The 14298-nt window shown below is 40.6% G+C and overlaps 1 protein-coding gene across 1 annotated transcript in view; it reads right to left on the bottom strand.

The window, feature by feature from the left end:
* Positions 1-1976: 1976 nt before the first annotated feature.
* FAT3 (FAT atypical cadherin 3) overlaps positions 1977-14298 on the bottom strand; it is a 452567-nt gene continuing 440245 nt past the window's right edge. The window contains exons 26-28 of the mRNA XM_018558632.1: positions 8910-8969; positions 5696-5731; positions 1977-3052 (exon numbers count right to left, since the gene is read on the bottom strand). Of these exons, the coding sequence (XP_018414134.1) occupies positions 2439-3052; positions 5696-5731; positions 8910-8969 (710 nt within the window). The 3' untranslated portion in view covers positions 1977-2438. The remainder of the gene's footprint in view (positions 3053-5695; positions 5732-8909; positions 8970-14298) is intronic.

The following is a 14298-nucleotide window of genomic DNA, read 5'->3' on the forward strand; positions in this document are numbered from 1 at the left end:
CAGCCCCCAACAGCAATAGTAAGCATGGCTGTACGTCAAAGTTCAGCTAAGAAATTCCGCAGCAGCTTTAGGGGAGTTCACTCATCTTAAGTAGCTGGATATAACATTCAGTGGCCAGGTTAACCAGCCTCAAAACATGCCATTCTCTTCAAACAGCAAAGCAAAGGTATAGTACTCCTTTGGTGGACACATCAACATTTATGGGGAGGCTTTCCCTGCTTCAAAGCCATACTAAAAATAAAATGATGGATGGAGAACTCTTTAATTACACAGAGCATAGCTTCATGGTGTGCATACCAACTAATCAACATGTCCTGCTTAGTGTGGGCAAGCTCTTAACAGATTATTCCTGAATAGTTATCATAGGTTACTGCACACCACTGCTCCTTGCACAATGCCATGTAACATGTTTCATGAAGGTAAAATAGGGATTTCAGATGGATTAGAGTTTATATTGTGTGTGTGTGTGTGTGTGTGTGTGTGTGTGTGTGTGTGTGTGGGTGTGTGTATGTGGCTTCAAGATACATTTTTAGTGCAAAGTAGGCAGGTGATTTTTGTGTGAACTGAAATTCGCCAGTATGGACAAGGCACACACATTTGTAAAAAAAATGGTTATATTGAGAAGTATGGCTAATTGACTCAGAATATATACATACATACTGTCTTCAGTAATGTAGGAGCATAGATATTTAAAGCATTTTTGTTATTTTCATATTTGTGCTCTTCCAGTAAAACTTCATTCAGATTTGTAAACAGCCCTGGTGCTTCTTTTTCAAAAAATCTTTGAAGTCAAAATGTACTTATCACATATATTCACATGCATCTTAACTGTCTTAACCTCAGCAGGCCAAGCCAGGGGTGGGGGGTTTAGAGGAAAATGTACATGGTTCTGCCTTAAAGCTGAACTCCAAGCAGATATGAAATACACAAATAGAGCTACACAATGCAGCTTTGTATTTGTTAATGCAACTTGTATATGCGCCTGAATCTTGTATATGCGCCTGAATCTGACTTGGTATCAGTTTCAATCCCCAATATAGCAGCACTGGGAAAGGGAGGGGCAGGGCTGGAAGCCAATTGGGTGTGCTGCATGCAAATGTTTTAACAATGAACATGCTGATGGGGGAAAGAGTAGCAGCAGAGTGAGTAGCAGGATGACCTCATCAGTCTGCTGCTTTGTTACTCTCCAGTCAGAAGGTTGGAGGTGAAGAAAGGACAGTGATGTATTCCTTATCTGCAAGTGGGGTCTACCTGTCTGTGCTGTGACGTGGGGCTGTGCAAATTTCAAGGCTGGATGGAGAAAAATACAGCACCCATATATGTACTTCATCTGTGTATTTAGCTGTATGCCTGGAGTCCAGCTTTAATGTGGGTGGATATGCTAGGGCTTAAAAGGTCCCAATATTAGGAGATATTCATATTCGGGGACAGGTGTTGTGTGGACAGCCTACTATATTACTAGGAACCTCTTACGTTAAAGAAAACATTGCCATGGAGGAACATACAGAAATGATACAAATGCAGCAGAACTCATGGCCCTGAGCTGTGAAAGTCTACTGGCATATATAAAACCGTCCACCCATGAATACATTGCATGCAGTTACTTCTTAATGCTCACCGGTTACTGCCACATGTGTACTGAGAGAAGCAAGGGTCTCAGAGATATGCAATGCCAGCACTTCTATGCACAGATGATGATACCCTTTGGGGCAACCATGATAACAGTGTCATGTATCTGGGCCCTGCAGAGCTCTTACACTGCTGCCTGCAGAAAATAACACAACTGTCACTGTGGGGCTGATTTATGAAAGCTGGAGCAAAAGTGCAGATAATACCAACAGCAAGCAACCAGGATCCATGATTCCTTTAAAATCCAGTTGCTGTGGAAAACAGCTCCACTTACATAGTATTTGAGGTTGCATAAAGACACAGGTCCATCAACTTCAACCTTTGTGTGTCTGTGTGTGATTCTGCTCCAGTTTTCATAAGTTAGCCCCAGCGACTTGAGATCTGCATACACATGAATACAAGCTCTGAGCACAAAATGGCTGCTTCCAGTTTGAAAGTGACAGGTACACTTTAATACTTTATACAGCTACACTTCAGCCTTTCCAAGCCATATGATACACAGTACCAGCATATGCAAGTTCACCCGCTTACAAATGTAGCATCCTTTCCGTTAGGATATGCAAGTGACTTTCAAACTGTACTCTTTCACAATTCTTTCGTGTAATAAAACACTCTGCATACTTTTGGCAATAAATATCAGCAAAGTGTTAAAAGGATTGTCCATTTAATTTTTCGCAACAGATCACTGACATACTATCAAAGCGACTGGAAATCCAAAGGTTTGCACTTGTTACTATAGTCCAAGGTGAATGCTGTGGCTTTTTTTCATATGTATGACTAGTCATGGCATATAAAACAAAAAAAGTTTGTCACACTTGAGTCTGATGTTGGGTTTCCATATAGGGAATGTGGGACTGATCGATCCGAAAGTTGTCTAAACTTTCATAGTCACTTATGGGCACTTCTGTGTCTTCTAGTCCACAACTAGCTGAGACATCTGATGAGGAAGCACCCACAGAATTGTGCAAGGATAAGGAGACGTTATCTGTGCTTGTCTTGTCCATATTTTGGCTTGGACCAGGCACAAAAGTACTAAAAGAAAGTCCAGCTTGGGAAATCGACGTGTCTATTTCACTGGAGAGATGATGGGGCGGGAGGTATTGGCTTGGGTGGAACTGTGGACGACGCATACAGTCCGGACTGAGCGTACTGACCACGGTTCGTGGCTGTACTTTTGGAAGAGTGTCGTAATGTTCTTGGAAGTCCTCCGGAAGCGGCAACTGATCTTGGCTTAAATAGTCTTCATGTTGGGGAGGTGGGTAATCGCTGTCGATGTCGTAGCCACCGAGGTAGTAGTCGGACTCCAACTCTCTAGTGCTACCATGGTGTGCGGAGGAGCCATCAGCGGCTTCGTAGTTTGGAACCTCTTCAATGTCTGACAGTTGTGTGTTTGGCATCCAATCGGAAGTATCCCAATGGTAAGCTGTTAAAATATAATATGTAAATTAATATGTATAAAGTTGAGGAATTATACATCCATCCCCTCGGAATTCCACATGCTTCTGTTAATGGTAAATCAGCCATGCGTTTGTGTACCTGTACAGTAGTAAAACATAATTCTGTGAAAGATGAGAGTAGGCAAGCTAGACACTTTCTTTATGTCTTCCAGTAATGAAGGTTTTAGTGCATATTGTTAGTCCTTTGCACTTCCCTAGCGTTCTCCTGTTACCGTACTATGGCAGAAGAGGCAGATTATCCTGTGGTTTGTATTATGGTCCTCAAAAGCCCCACATAATGCAAGGACTATTACTTTATTATATTATTTATAATAATATTTATGATTATTACTGTATTGTCTACACTGGGCATGCACAGCAAGCAATATGGGACAGTGCAGCTATAACCCGATTGCTTCTAATGCCATGCCTGCATGTTCACTTAGAGCGATATTCTTGTTGAATACTGCTTGAAGGAAAGTGTCAGAGCTACAATGCAGGCAGAAACCGTTTCAGAAAAACCCCTAGCAATAAATGTGGGTAGCATCACCAGAGGTAGAGGGATGAAAGCCCCCAAGCAGACAGAAAGTGTCCATTATACATTGGGGATGATTTACTAAAGGCAAATCAGCTGTTCACTTCGCAAGCGAATTTGCATTTAGCAGGGGAAGTTTCTCCCTTAGCTTAGTGAATGTGGTGAAGCTCTGTTGGCTTCCGTCATCAAGTCATGAGTTAGCAAAAATACTAGTTCTGATTCCTTGTACCTAATTCGGTATTCTTTGCAAAGTAACATTTCCCCTCATTCACTAAGTAAGGGGAAACTTCCTCTGCAAAGTGCAAATTCCCTTGCAAAGTGAACATCCTACTTGCCTTTAGTAAATCAATCCCGTTGGCTGTTTTCTTGAGATTACGTGGTTGAGTTACTAAAGGCAAATAGTGCCTTGGCAGGGGAATGTGCTCTTTGCAGGGGACGTTTCCCCTTAGCTTAGTGAATGTGGTGAAGCTCTGCTGACTTCCATCATCCAGTCATGCGTAAGCAAACATACTAGTTTTGTTTTCTTGTACATGATTGGGTATTCTTTATAAAGGGACATTTCACCACATTCACTAAGTAAGGGTAAAATTCCCCTGCAAAGTGCAAATTCCCTTGCAAAGTGAACAGCCTATTTGCCTTTAGTAAACCAACCCCATTAATTGTTTTCTTGAGACTACGTAGTTGAGTTACTAAAGGCAAATAGTGCCTTGGCAAGGGATGTGCACTTTGCAGGGGATGTTTAGTGAATGAGGTGAAGCTCTATTGACTTCCATCATTCAATCAAGTACAAGCAATACTATTTTTTTTTTATTTTCCTTGCTCCTGATTGGGTATACTTTGCAAAGTGAAATATTGCCACATTCACTGAGCTAAGGGAAACATCCCCAAGTCATATGCAGAAATTAATAGGGACTGTTCTTGCAAGAGCTTAGTGTCCCCCATAAATGCACAGCGGTTGATTTACTAAAGGGAGATAGGCTGTTCACTTTGCAAAGGTATTTTAACATATCAACCCCTGTGCATCTATGGGGGACACAAAGCTCTTGCAAAGAACAGGCCCTATTATTTTCTGTATATGACATGGCTAGAGGGAAAACTGCAGGCAGCATCTAGTCACAGGCTTTGGCTACCATTTTGAAAAGCCTGCGTCTCAGGGGAATGGAGCACTTTAGCCAAAAGAAGACAATGGGGCTTGTTTACTTAAGGCAAATAGACTGCCCGCTTTGCAAGGGAATTTTCAATTAGCTTAGTGAATGTGTTGAAATTCACTTTGTATAGAATACCCAATCATGTACAAGGAAAATAAAAAAAAAAAACAGTATTTTGCTTGCACGTCATTGGATGATGCACGTTATTGGATGATGCTAAGGAAAATTTCCCTTGCAAAGTTAACAGCCTATCTGCCTCTAAAAAAATCAACCCTAGTATTTCTGGGTTTGCCCTCTTTGAAAACGTTCCCTACTTTAAGGGCACTATAAGTTTAAAGGGCCTATGACATGCTTGCAAACTCCTAATGGCCAGTCTGACCCTCTGTGTATTAGTTTGCCATGGCAGGCTCCACTGTTATTTAACACATGACAACAAATTCTCCCACAGCATGACAACCTTACTATAATTATCCTAGAACACAATTTGATGGTAAGTGTGAAGATGTTTTTTTATTAATATCGGAGGCAGGACTTCACATTTTCTAAATACTCGAAAACCTTCATAACTAAAAGAACGTGTGTGTTTAGTTTCCTTTCCCTCTAATTTGGCAACAAATTACTGTAAAAACAATATGTTCCCTTTAAATTCACAAGTTTGTACATGCTTCCAAGCGTGGGTCATTAAAGCAATACATCAATGTTAAGTCATATGTTATACAACAAGGTGAGTCGCAGTCCGGACACTGTTACAGCACGGCTGTATTAGATGACACGATACCAGCATGCTGGGGCATAAACATCCAGAATTGGGTTTTCACAAGCAGGCAGGCAAAGCTTTCAAAAACGGGTTTTCAGGATTGAAACATTATCTTCAAGAGACGTGGTTAAAGGGGCTTTATGGAACACAACAATAAAAAGGCAGCAGGATTTGGGGTTACATATGTCACCTCTGTTGTAATTCTGTCCTTGGTCCATTACCGAAGCTGTTTCGTTCACAGAAAAGGAGAACAACACAGTTCACAAAAAGCAATCAAAATGAAAAAGGACATTTTTTTTCATGCATCATCAATGTCATTTCAGTTATTTTCTTTTTCTTCCTAAACAGTTGATATTATCCCCATTAAAAGTTTTACAGAACATAAAAAAAGGAACCCCCCCCCCACCCCCACAAAATGTAAAAGAAGAGGTTTTACACAACAGAAAAATAAACAGATCACATGGGGTATTAAAACATTTTTTGCAGGCATTTTCAAAAATAGTTTGTATTTCCTTTATTTTATACTTTTAGTTTTACAACTGTTTATGTAGCATTTAAAAAAATGTTTTACAGAATAGAAAAACGTACAAAACTATAAACAAAACCTAAATAAAGTTTATCAGAACATAAAAGCGTGTCTTTTCATATAAAAAAGACAAAAATTAAATGATTTTCTTGCTTTTAAGTGTCTACAAGATTTCCTATTAAATTTAAATATGTAAAAAAAAAAAACACATTCTTTTACCTAATCCAACTTCTTTTGCATTATACAGTTGTGTGAAAAAGTGTTGGCCCCCTTCCTGATTTTTCATTGTTTTGCACGTTTGTCACACTTTAATATTTCAGATCATCAAACAAATTTAAATATTAGTCAAAGATAACACAAGTAAACACAACATGCAGTTTTTAAAGGAAGGTTTTTATTATTAAGGGAAAACAAAATCCAAACCCACATGGCCTGTATGAAAAAGTGTTTGCCCCTCCTGTTAAAACATAACTTAACTCTGGTTTATCACACCTGAGTTCAATTTCTCTAGCCACACCCAGGCCTTATTACTGCCACACCTGTTCGCAAGCAAGAAATCACTTACATAAGACTTGACTGACAAAGTGAAGTAGATCCTCAAAAGCTACACATCATGCCGAGATCCAAAGAAATGCAGGAACAAATGAGAAAGAAAGTAATTGAGATCTATCAGTCTAGAAAAGGTTATAAGCCATTTCTAAAGCTTTGGGACTCCAGCGAACCACAGTGAGAGCCATTATCCACAAATGGCGAAAACATGGAATATGGTTTTGCAGAGTAAAAGTAACAAAATATAAAACAATAAAAATACAAATATTTAGATCAAAAGCTAAATAAACTTAATATATTTAAATGACCGCTAAACACAAATGACATTATTGTCATTAGTAAAGTGACACCAAACTCAGAGTTAAATCTTAAAAATAACTATTAACAAAAATGTATCTTATTTGTGTATCACTCGGCTGTAGATCCTCAAATCATCTCTGAATTGGTGCTGACACTGTCCTTCCTTCTGGAGGGTGGCTACTTTTGTCCCCCATGGTCCCTGTGTGTGATGTAAAGTAGTCACCGCTCCAAGCTAGGTCCCATGATGGACTACAATCTCAAATATAGTTTACAAATTTGTATTGAGATAGTCCATCACGGGAGTAAGCTTGGTCAGATTCGTCTTTATTACCTAGAACCACTAAAAATGGAGACACTGATTCTTATGCGCAATACAAAGAGTTCTTTCATACTTAAAATTTTAAGTTAAAGCAACTGTCGCTAATATATATATCTATATAGATATATATAGATTTGTACCAGCCAATGTAAGAACATGGACCTCTTCAGCTCTTGTATACCTCTTATGGATCAGAACAATTTGTACATTTCCACTATGGACTTGTTTAGTTGGCGATGACTTTGTCAGTACCTAAAGTTACACCAAACTCAGGAGATAAATCTTAAAACTGAATTCAAGCAGTCACCGCTCCAAGCTCACTCTTGCGATGGACTACAATCTCAAATTTAGTCTACTACTTTGTATTGAGATTGTAGTCCATCACGGGAGCGAGCTTGGGGCGGTGACTACTTTACAACACACACAGGGGTCATGGGGAACAAAATTATCCGCCCTCCAGAAGGAAGGACAGTGTCCGCACCAATTCAGAGATGTTTTGAGGATCTACAGCCAAGTGATACACAAATAAGATACATTTTTAGTAATAGTTAAGGTACTTGAATGTATTTTGTAAGATTTAACTCCGGAGTTTATTGTTAAAAAACGATAAACAATATTTTGTATCTAAGTAATTGTGTGGTTCATTGTACTTGTCATTTTGGTGCCATTAAAGCCCACTTTTCTTCCTTTACCTTTTTGACCTCAGTTTATTGTTACTTTAATATATTTAAATAACCACTAAACATAACTTACATTATTTTAATTAAACTATACCTGCCAGCTTCTAAATATTAGCTAAGCTAATAAAACTAACACAGTGCAGGTGCGTCAGTGTGATGCACCTATGACAATCCTTAAGTCATTTCCTATTTCCTTTGTTAATATAGCTGGTTTTTAGGACCTGACAAGTTGTTAAAGGAGAACTATGGGGTTAAGGCTTTTCCCCATAGTTCTCCTTAGGGTAACGGGAGGACACAAACTAGCGTCTTCCCGTCACCCTAGGCTCAGCAGCAGCTCGCGGTATACTGAGACGCCGCAGCTGAAGCGGATCCCGACAATTGTGGCGGGATCCGCCCAGCTGCGTGAGTGACAGCTGGCTCTGCCTATCTAGAGGCAGAGCCAGCTATACCCGCCCCCTCCCCCGTCCGTTCCGCCAGTCAGCGCTGGAGGATCGGAGCGGGGAGAGGGGAATCCAGCCCCTCGCCTGTCACGGCAGAGAGCTGTGACAGGATCGAGAGGTGAGCGAACGCCGGTATGTGTTCGCTCACTTCCCGATCTACTGAGCCGACCTGTGACAGGCTCATTGTCACAGGTCGGCTAGAACTATGAGGTGACTGAAAAGCACTCACCTCATAGTTCTCCTTTAATAGAAAATATGACATTTGTTGTAGTGGTTTGTTTTAATATATTCTGATTAATTAATTTCCTACAACTTTGGCTTATTTGTCTAGAAATCATATGTAAAGTTATTTTAGATAAATTGACCAGCAACTCATATTCAGTGTTCACTGTTTAAATATAATAATAGAATCCAGATGCTGGATGCATGCTAGAAGTGATATTATTAAATCGTAAATATAAAAAAAAACTGAACTGATAATAAATCGTAATCAGCCATATCACATAATAAATGTACAACTTAAAAAGTTATCTAAGGAATGCACTCTTGGTCGTGAAAGATACAGAGAGTATCGGGAAAAAAGTAAATACCTTCATTTTCAATATTATCAACAATATTGTTGACTAGATGAATGACAGTCACTATGGAAGCTTGTGGTGGGGAAAACAGAGAACACGGGTTGAGGAGAAAGGGAGACAACAGAGAAGTTAGTATTATAACACACAAACACTGTTATGTCATCCTTTAATACATTCTGTATAGGGATGTTCAGATACCAAGTACTGTACTAGGTGCAAGAACAGATACTTTTCCACCTCCAAGACTAGACTAGACAAAAACTCAAAAGTTAGGAGGCGGCTGTCATGTGTAAGGAGCATACGGAGCTCCTGGGATTTGTACATCTCTGTTATAATGTATGATTTTATTTTTACAATTATATATTTGGGAGGCACTGATACAATTTTTCCCAAGTAGAAGTACTGATACTTGTCCAAGTACTCACAGATACAAGTACTGATAAATTTTTCTTTATTGTCATGTGACAGTTTTTCCAAAACAATACAGACTAATGATTTCAGGACAGTGGTGGAGCGCCAGAGCCAGGTCCCAGCTGCAACCGCCGCAACCCTGATAGTTCTCATGAAAATGCCAAGTGTCGGCACTGGTATCTGAACATTCCTAATTCTGTATATATTCACAGATTTATTTCTGCTGATACTTAGTATCAGTAAATCAACGGATTCGGTTAGTTACATACATTTATTATCCTCAATTATTTAATTATTGTACACTTACAAACACTGATTACATCACCAACATTCTATATTACCGTATTTTGCGCTCCATAAGGCGCACCGGACCATAGGACGCAGGCAGGTTCTGTGACAGTTTCTGTCACAGAAACTGTTATAGAAGCTGCAGTTAGTGACCCCTGAGACAGGTGGCACTGTGATTACAGCGCCACGGTCTCAGTGTTCACACAGAGTAAAACTAACGTCCTTCGTCTGCTCTAGGGGCTCTATGGTGAGCTCCTATCCCATGGTCACGTGCCCCCCCCCCAGGAGCAGGGGACCCCGAAAACCATGGGGGGGGGGGGGGGCAGACACGATCGCCGCCGACGCTCGGTTTTAATACAAGCGATCTGAATAGATCGCTTGTATTAAACGAGCAGCGGCTCCCACTGTACATTTAGGTCTGCTTTAGCAGAGCTAAATGTACAGAAAACGACTCGCCCTGTGCCCGAAAACTGCATGTTCCGGGGGTCGGGCAATAGGGATTCACTCCATAAGATGCACACACATTTTCCCCCGACCTTTGGGGGGAAAAAGTGCATCGTATGGAGCGAAAAATACGGTAATTGTATCAGCAGTGCCCCCATATTGATTAAATTGGCATTTCCAAATATTGATAATATGCGCAATATCCTATATAGATTATATCAGCATTCACTATTATTGATTATATCAGCAAAGTTATATACTGGTTACATTAGCAATATCTCATATTGATACTGTATATCAGTAATGATATACCATCAATGCCTCCTTACTCATCTGTTGTCCCATAATAACATAATGATATTAGTTTTGCCCCTTATTGATCTTATTTAGCAGTGACCCCTGTTCGGCAGACGTCTGCATGTTCTACCTAATTTTAGAGATATCAATATTGCTGAAACATGAATACATTGTCCAAGATATACATTGAAGATGCAGATATTAGATACCAGCTGCTAAAGGGAAGAGTCTTGTTTCGGCACATATGGCATAGATGCATTAAGGAATATGGCTCTAAGGATAGTTCCGCACCAACAAAAAAAAAGGTCACCACCTGGGCTTAATAAAGGTCCTCTATGATTAAAGTCCATTTCCACCTTTGTAAGTGATTTGCATGTATTGTGATACTGTGGAGGTGCAGTGATCATGTATACATGTGCACATTTTCATGACTCACATTGCAGGCTTTCTTCATTTTTTTAAAAAAGGAAAGCTAACAAACAATTACAAGAGGAGTTCAAGAGTTTTAAATGTGCTCAAATGCAGAATCCAAATCCTGCACTTTTCCCCCGTTATTTATCTATTTTTTCCCCCTCTGAATAAATATGTTTATCAGTCAGCTGTTTTTGTTCCCGTTTTGACAGCCGAGCATAATACGAAAATGACGTTTCTCTATTTTCTTTGAAAGGTCAGCTAAACACTGATATTGATGGAAGGAAAGTTTAGAAGACCGCAAAGCACTGCAGTCAAAATATTTAGTAACTACGGCAACTGGGATACAGGAAGGACAGATGAAATATTTGGATAATTTAGTCGCTAGTCAGCGGCATTAGACCTCTCCTGAAAAGTAATTGCTTTAAATAGCTCTCAGTACACTGGAGTTCATCAGTCCATCTCGTGCTTCTCATCCCGCGAGCTGCAATAGTCTGTAAACAATGAACGCGCTCCATTATGACCTGGCTGGCTTTTCTCTACGAGAAGATTTTGTCTGAATTTAACGTGAAAACAAAGCTGTCTACGGTCATTATATTAACCATTTCAGCTCCCTTATGGGCCAGAGTATTTATTTTTTCTCTGTGAGCTTATCGATTCGGCAATTACTTTGTCATTTTAAATGACACCCAAGTACTGCATATATTGTTTTTTTTTTCAAACAAGTCTTTCTCTTAGTAATATTGTCTTGCATTTCTTTTTTAATATTTTCTATGAGATCTACGGTTAACGAAGAACTCCAGGCAAATAAAATCTTAACCCCCATAACCTTGCACTGCAAGGGTTAAAGGAGACCTATGAGGTGAGTGCTTTTCACTCACCTCATAGTTCTAGCCGACCTGTGACAATGAGACTGTCACAGGTCGGCTCAGTAGATCGGGACGTGAGCGAACACATACCGGCGTTCGCTCACTTCTCGATCCTGTCACAGCTCTCTGCCGTGACAGGGGAGGGGCTGGATTCCCCCCTCCCCGCTCCGATCCGCCAGCGCTGACTGGCGGAACGGACGGGGGAGGGTACAGCTGGCTCTGCCTCCAGATAGGCAGAGCCAGCTGTCACTCACGCAGCTGGGCCGATCCAGACAGTAACGCCGGGATCCGCTTTAGCTGCAGCGTCTCAGTATACCGCGAGCAGCAGCTCGAGGTATACTAAGCTTAGGGTGACGGGAGGACGCTAGTTTGTGTCCTCCCGTTACCCTAAGGAGAACTATGGGGAAAAGACTTAACCCCATAGTTCTCCTTTAAGTGCTCATTTTGCCTAGACAGATAAAATAACAAAGCTATACTGAACTATAATCCCAACTGGCTCCTACACCACTCCCTCCCCCTCCAGGCAAACAAAATCATAACCCCTGCACTGCAAGAGTTAAGTGCTCATTTTGCCTAGGTAGCTAAAATAACACAGTTATACTCACCCGACCCATGATCCCAACTGGCTCCTACACCACTCCCTCCCTCTGCTCCAGTGATGGTATGTCCCTCGGTGTCCTCACGTCCTGTACACTGTATAGGCCATGATAAATAACTCACATGACCTTGGACGGACGGAGGGGAGGCAGAGCGAGGTTGGAAGAAGTGGTGGGATTGGGATCGTGATTTGGGTGAGTATATCTGCTAATTTAGCTCCCTAGGCAAAACGAGCACTTAACCCTTGCAGTGCAGGGGTAGCCCCACTGGAAGGGTTAAGATTTGATTTGCCGGGGGTTCTTCTTTAAAACAATGTAATAAAACATGAACCAGAATGACTAGAGATTGTTTGGAAAATAACTTGTGTTACTGTAGACTTGTGTTTTTTTTGGGTGGTTAAGCCTGGGTTCACACCTGGGCGTTCGTAATATGCACGTTTTATCCCGCTTGTTTTTAGCGCGATTTCCTGTCCACAAAACGCGCGTTTGACACGCGTTTATGAAATCTCTATTTAGAAGTCCAATGGATAAGCGCTGAAATCTGCCCCAAAGAAGCTCAAGTACTATTTCGCACGTAGGGCGTTTTTCAGCGCGACAAAACGCTCTGAAATACGCCCATGTGGGAACCATGCCCATAGCAATTAATAGGATTTCACTTCATGAGCGTTTTTCAGCGCTGAAAAACACCCAGGTGTGAACCCAGCCTTAGGGATGGGAGGGATTTTTTTTTTTTTTTAGTTGAGACCCCTAGGGGGGAAGAATGGTTTTAATACCAATGGGAAGGGACATTTATGGTGGCTGTTTTAGGAAAAAGTTATGAATATCTTTCTCATCTGTTTTAGATTGGATTTCTCCCCGGGAGAATCTTTTAACAGGATGTTTACATGTTTATATGTCTGTATTGTTATAAATCGAAACAATAAAGAAATATTATACCCAAACAAATATATACAATGTAATTTTTAAATCATTATTATTACTATAATAGAGGATCTATCAAGCGCCAACAGTTTGCTCAGCACTTTACAATTCATTATCACTTCTCCTAATTATAATGACACTAAATTAACTTTTACTTACAAATCATAGCAAAGATATTAAACAAAATATTTTTTTATGTTGTGCATTTTTATAATGCGATTCTGCAAAAATAAACAAAGAAGATGAGTGAAATAAAAAAAAAATGTTTTGTATTTTAAAAAAAAAATGGCCAGAAATTATACATGAAAGAAAAAAGGAAGAAAGTAAGGTTATCAGTGCTGCTTAGGGTTCACTAGAAACAACTTATATTAAATGAGAACTCCAGCCAAAATTGTTATTAACCCTTGCAATGGGACTATCCCTGCACTGCAAGGATTAAGTGTTAATTTTGGTCTAGGGGAGAAAATAGAAAAAAGTTATACTCACCTGATCCTTGCTCTTAGACCGGTCCCTGGAGCTCGCTTGCCCTCAGCTGCAGCAGTCTAAGGTCCCAGGATTCATCACGTCCAATACACTGTGTATAGGATGTAAGGACACCGAGGGACATACCATCACTGCAGCATAGCGGTGACACATTCTTAAAGCTGAACTCCAGGATAAGCAGTGAGCAGAACTGTGTGAGGGGGCCCAGCAGGCTCCACCCACTGCAAGCTGCCTGCAGGAAACTACAGAAGGGGGCGTAGACAAGACCAGTCACCCTGCACAAGGAGGGAGAGCAGCAGTGAGCGGTCTTTATTATAGGAGGGGGCGGAGACAAGACCAGTCACCCTGCACAAGGAGGGAGAGCAGCAGTGAGCGGTCTTTATTATAGGAGGGGGCGGAGACAAGACCAGTCACCCTGCACAAGGCGAGAGAGCAGCAGTGAGCGATCTTTATTACAGGAAGCCCCAAGTGTCACACCGGATTACTACACAGATCTGGAATAAATACACAAAGCTCACCCAGAGGCCAAGAAGAATGCAGATATTATTTGCTTATCTTGGACTTCTGCTTTAATTATTTCCTACTCTATCCCCAAATTGAAAAAAAAAGTTTTATCTTTAGATAATATAATATTAGTAGACTTTACTCTTATTATTTCTGTACAGATCTGCTCTGTTGAGA

Source organism: Nanorana parkeri, unplaced genomic scaffold (assembly GCF_000935625.1).
Source record: "Nanorana parkeri isolate BGI_ZX_2015 unplaced genomic scaffold, ASM93562v1 scaffold350, whole genome shotgun sequence".
NCBI lineage: Eukaryota > Metazoa > Chordata > Amphibia > Anura > Dicroglossidae > Nanorana > Nanorana parkeri.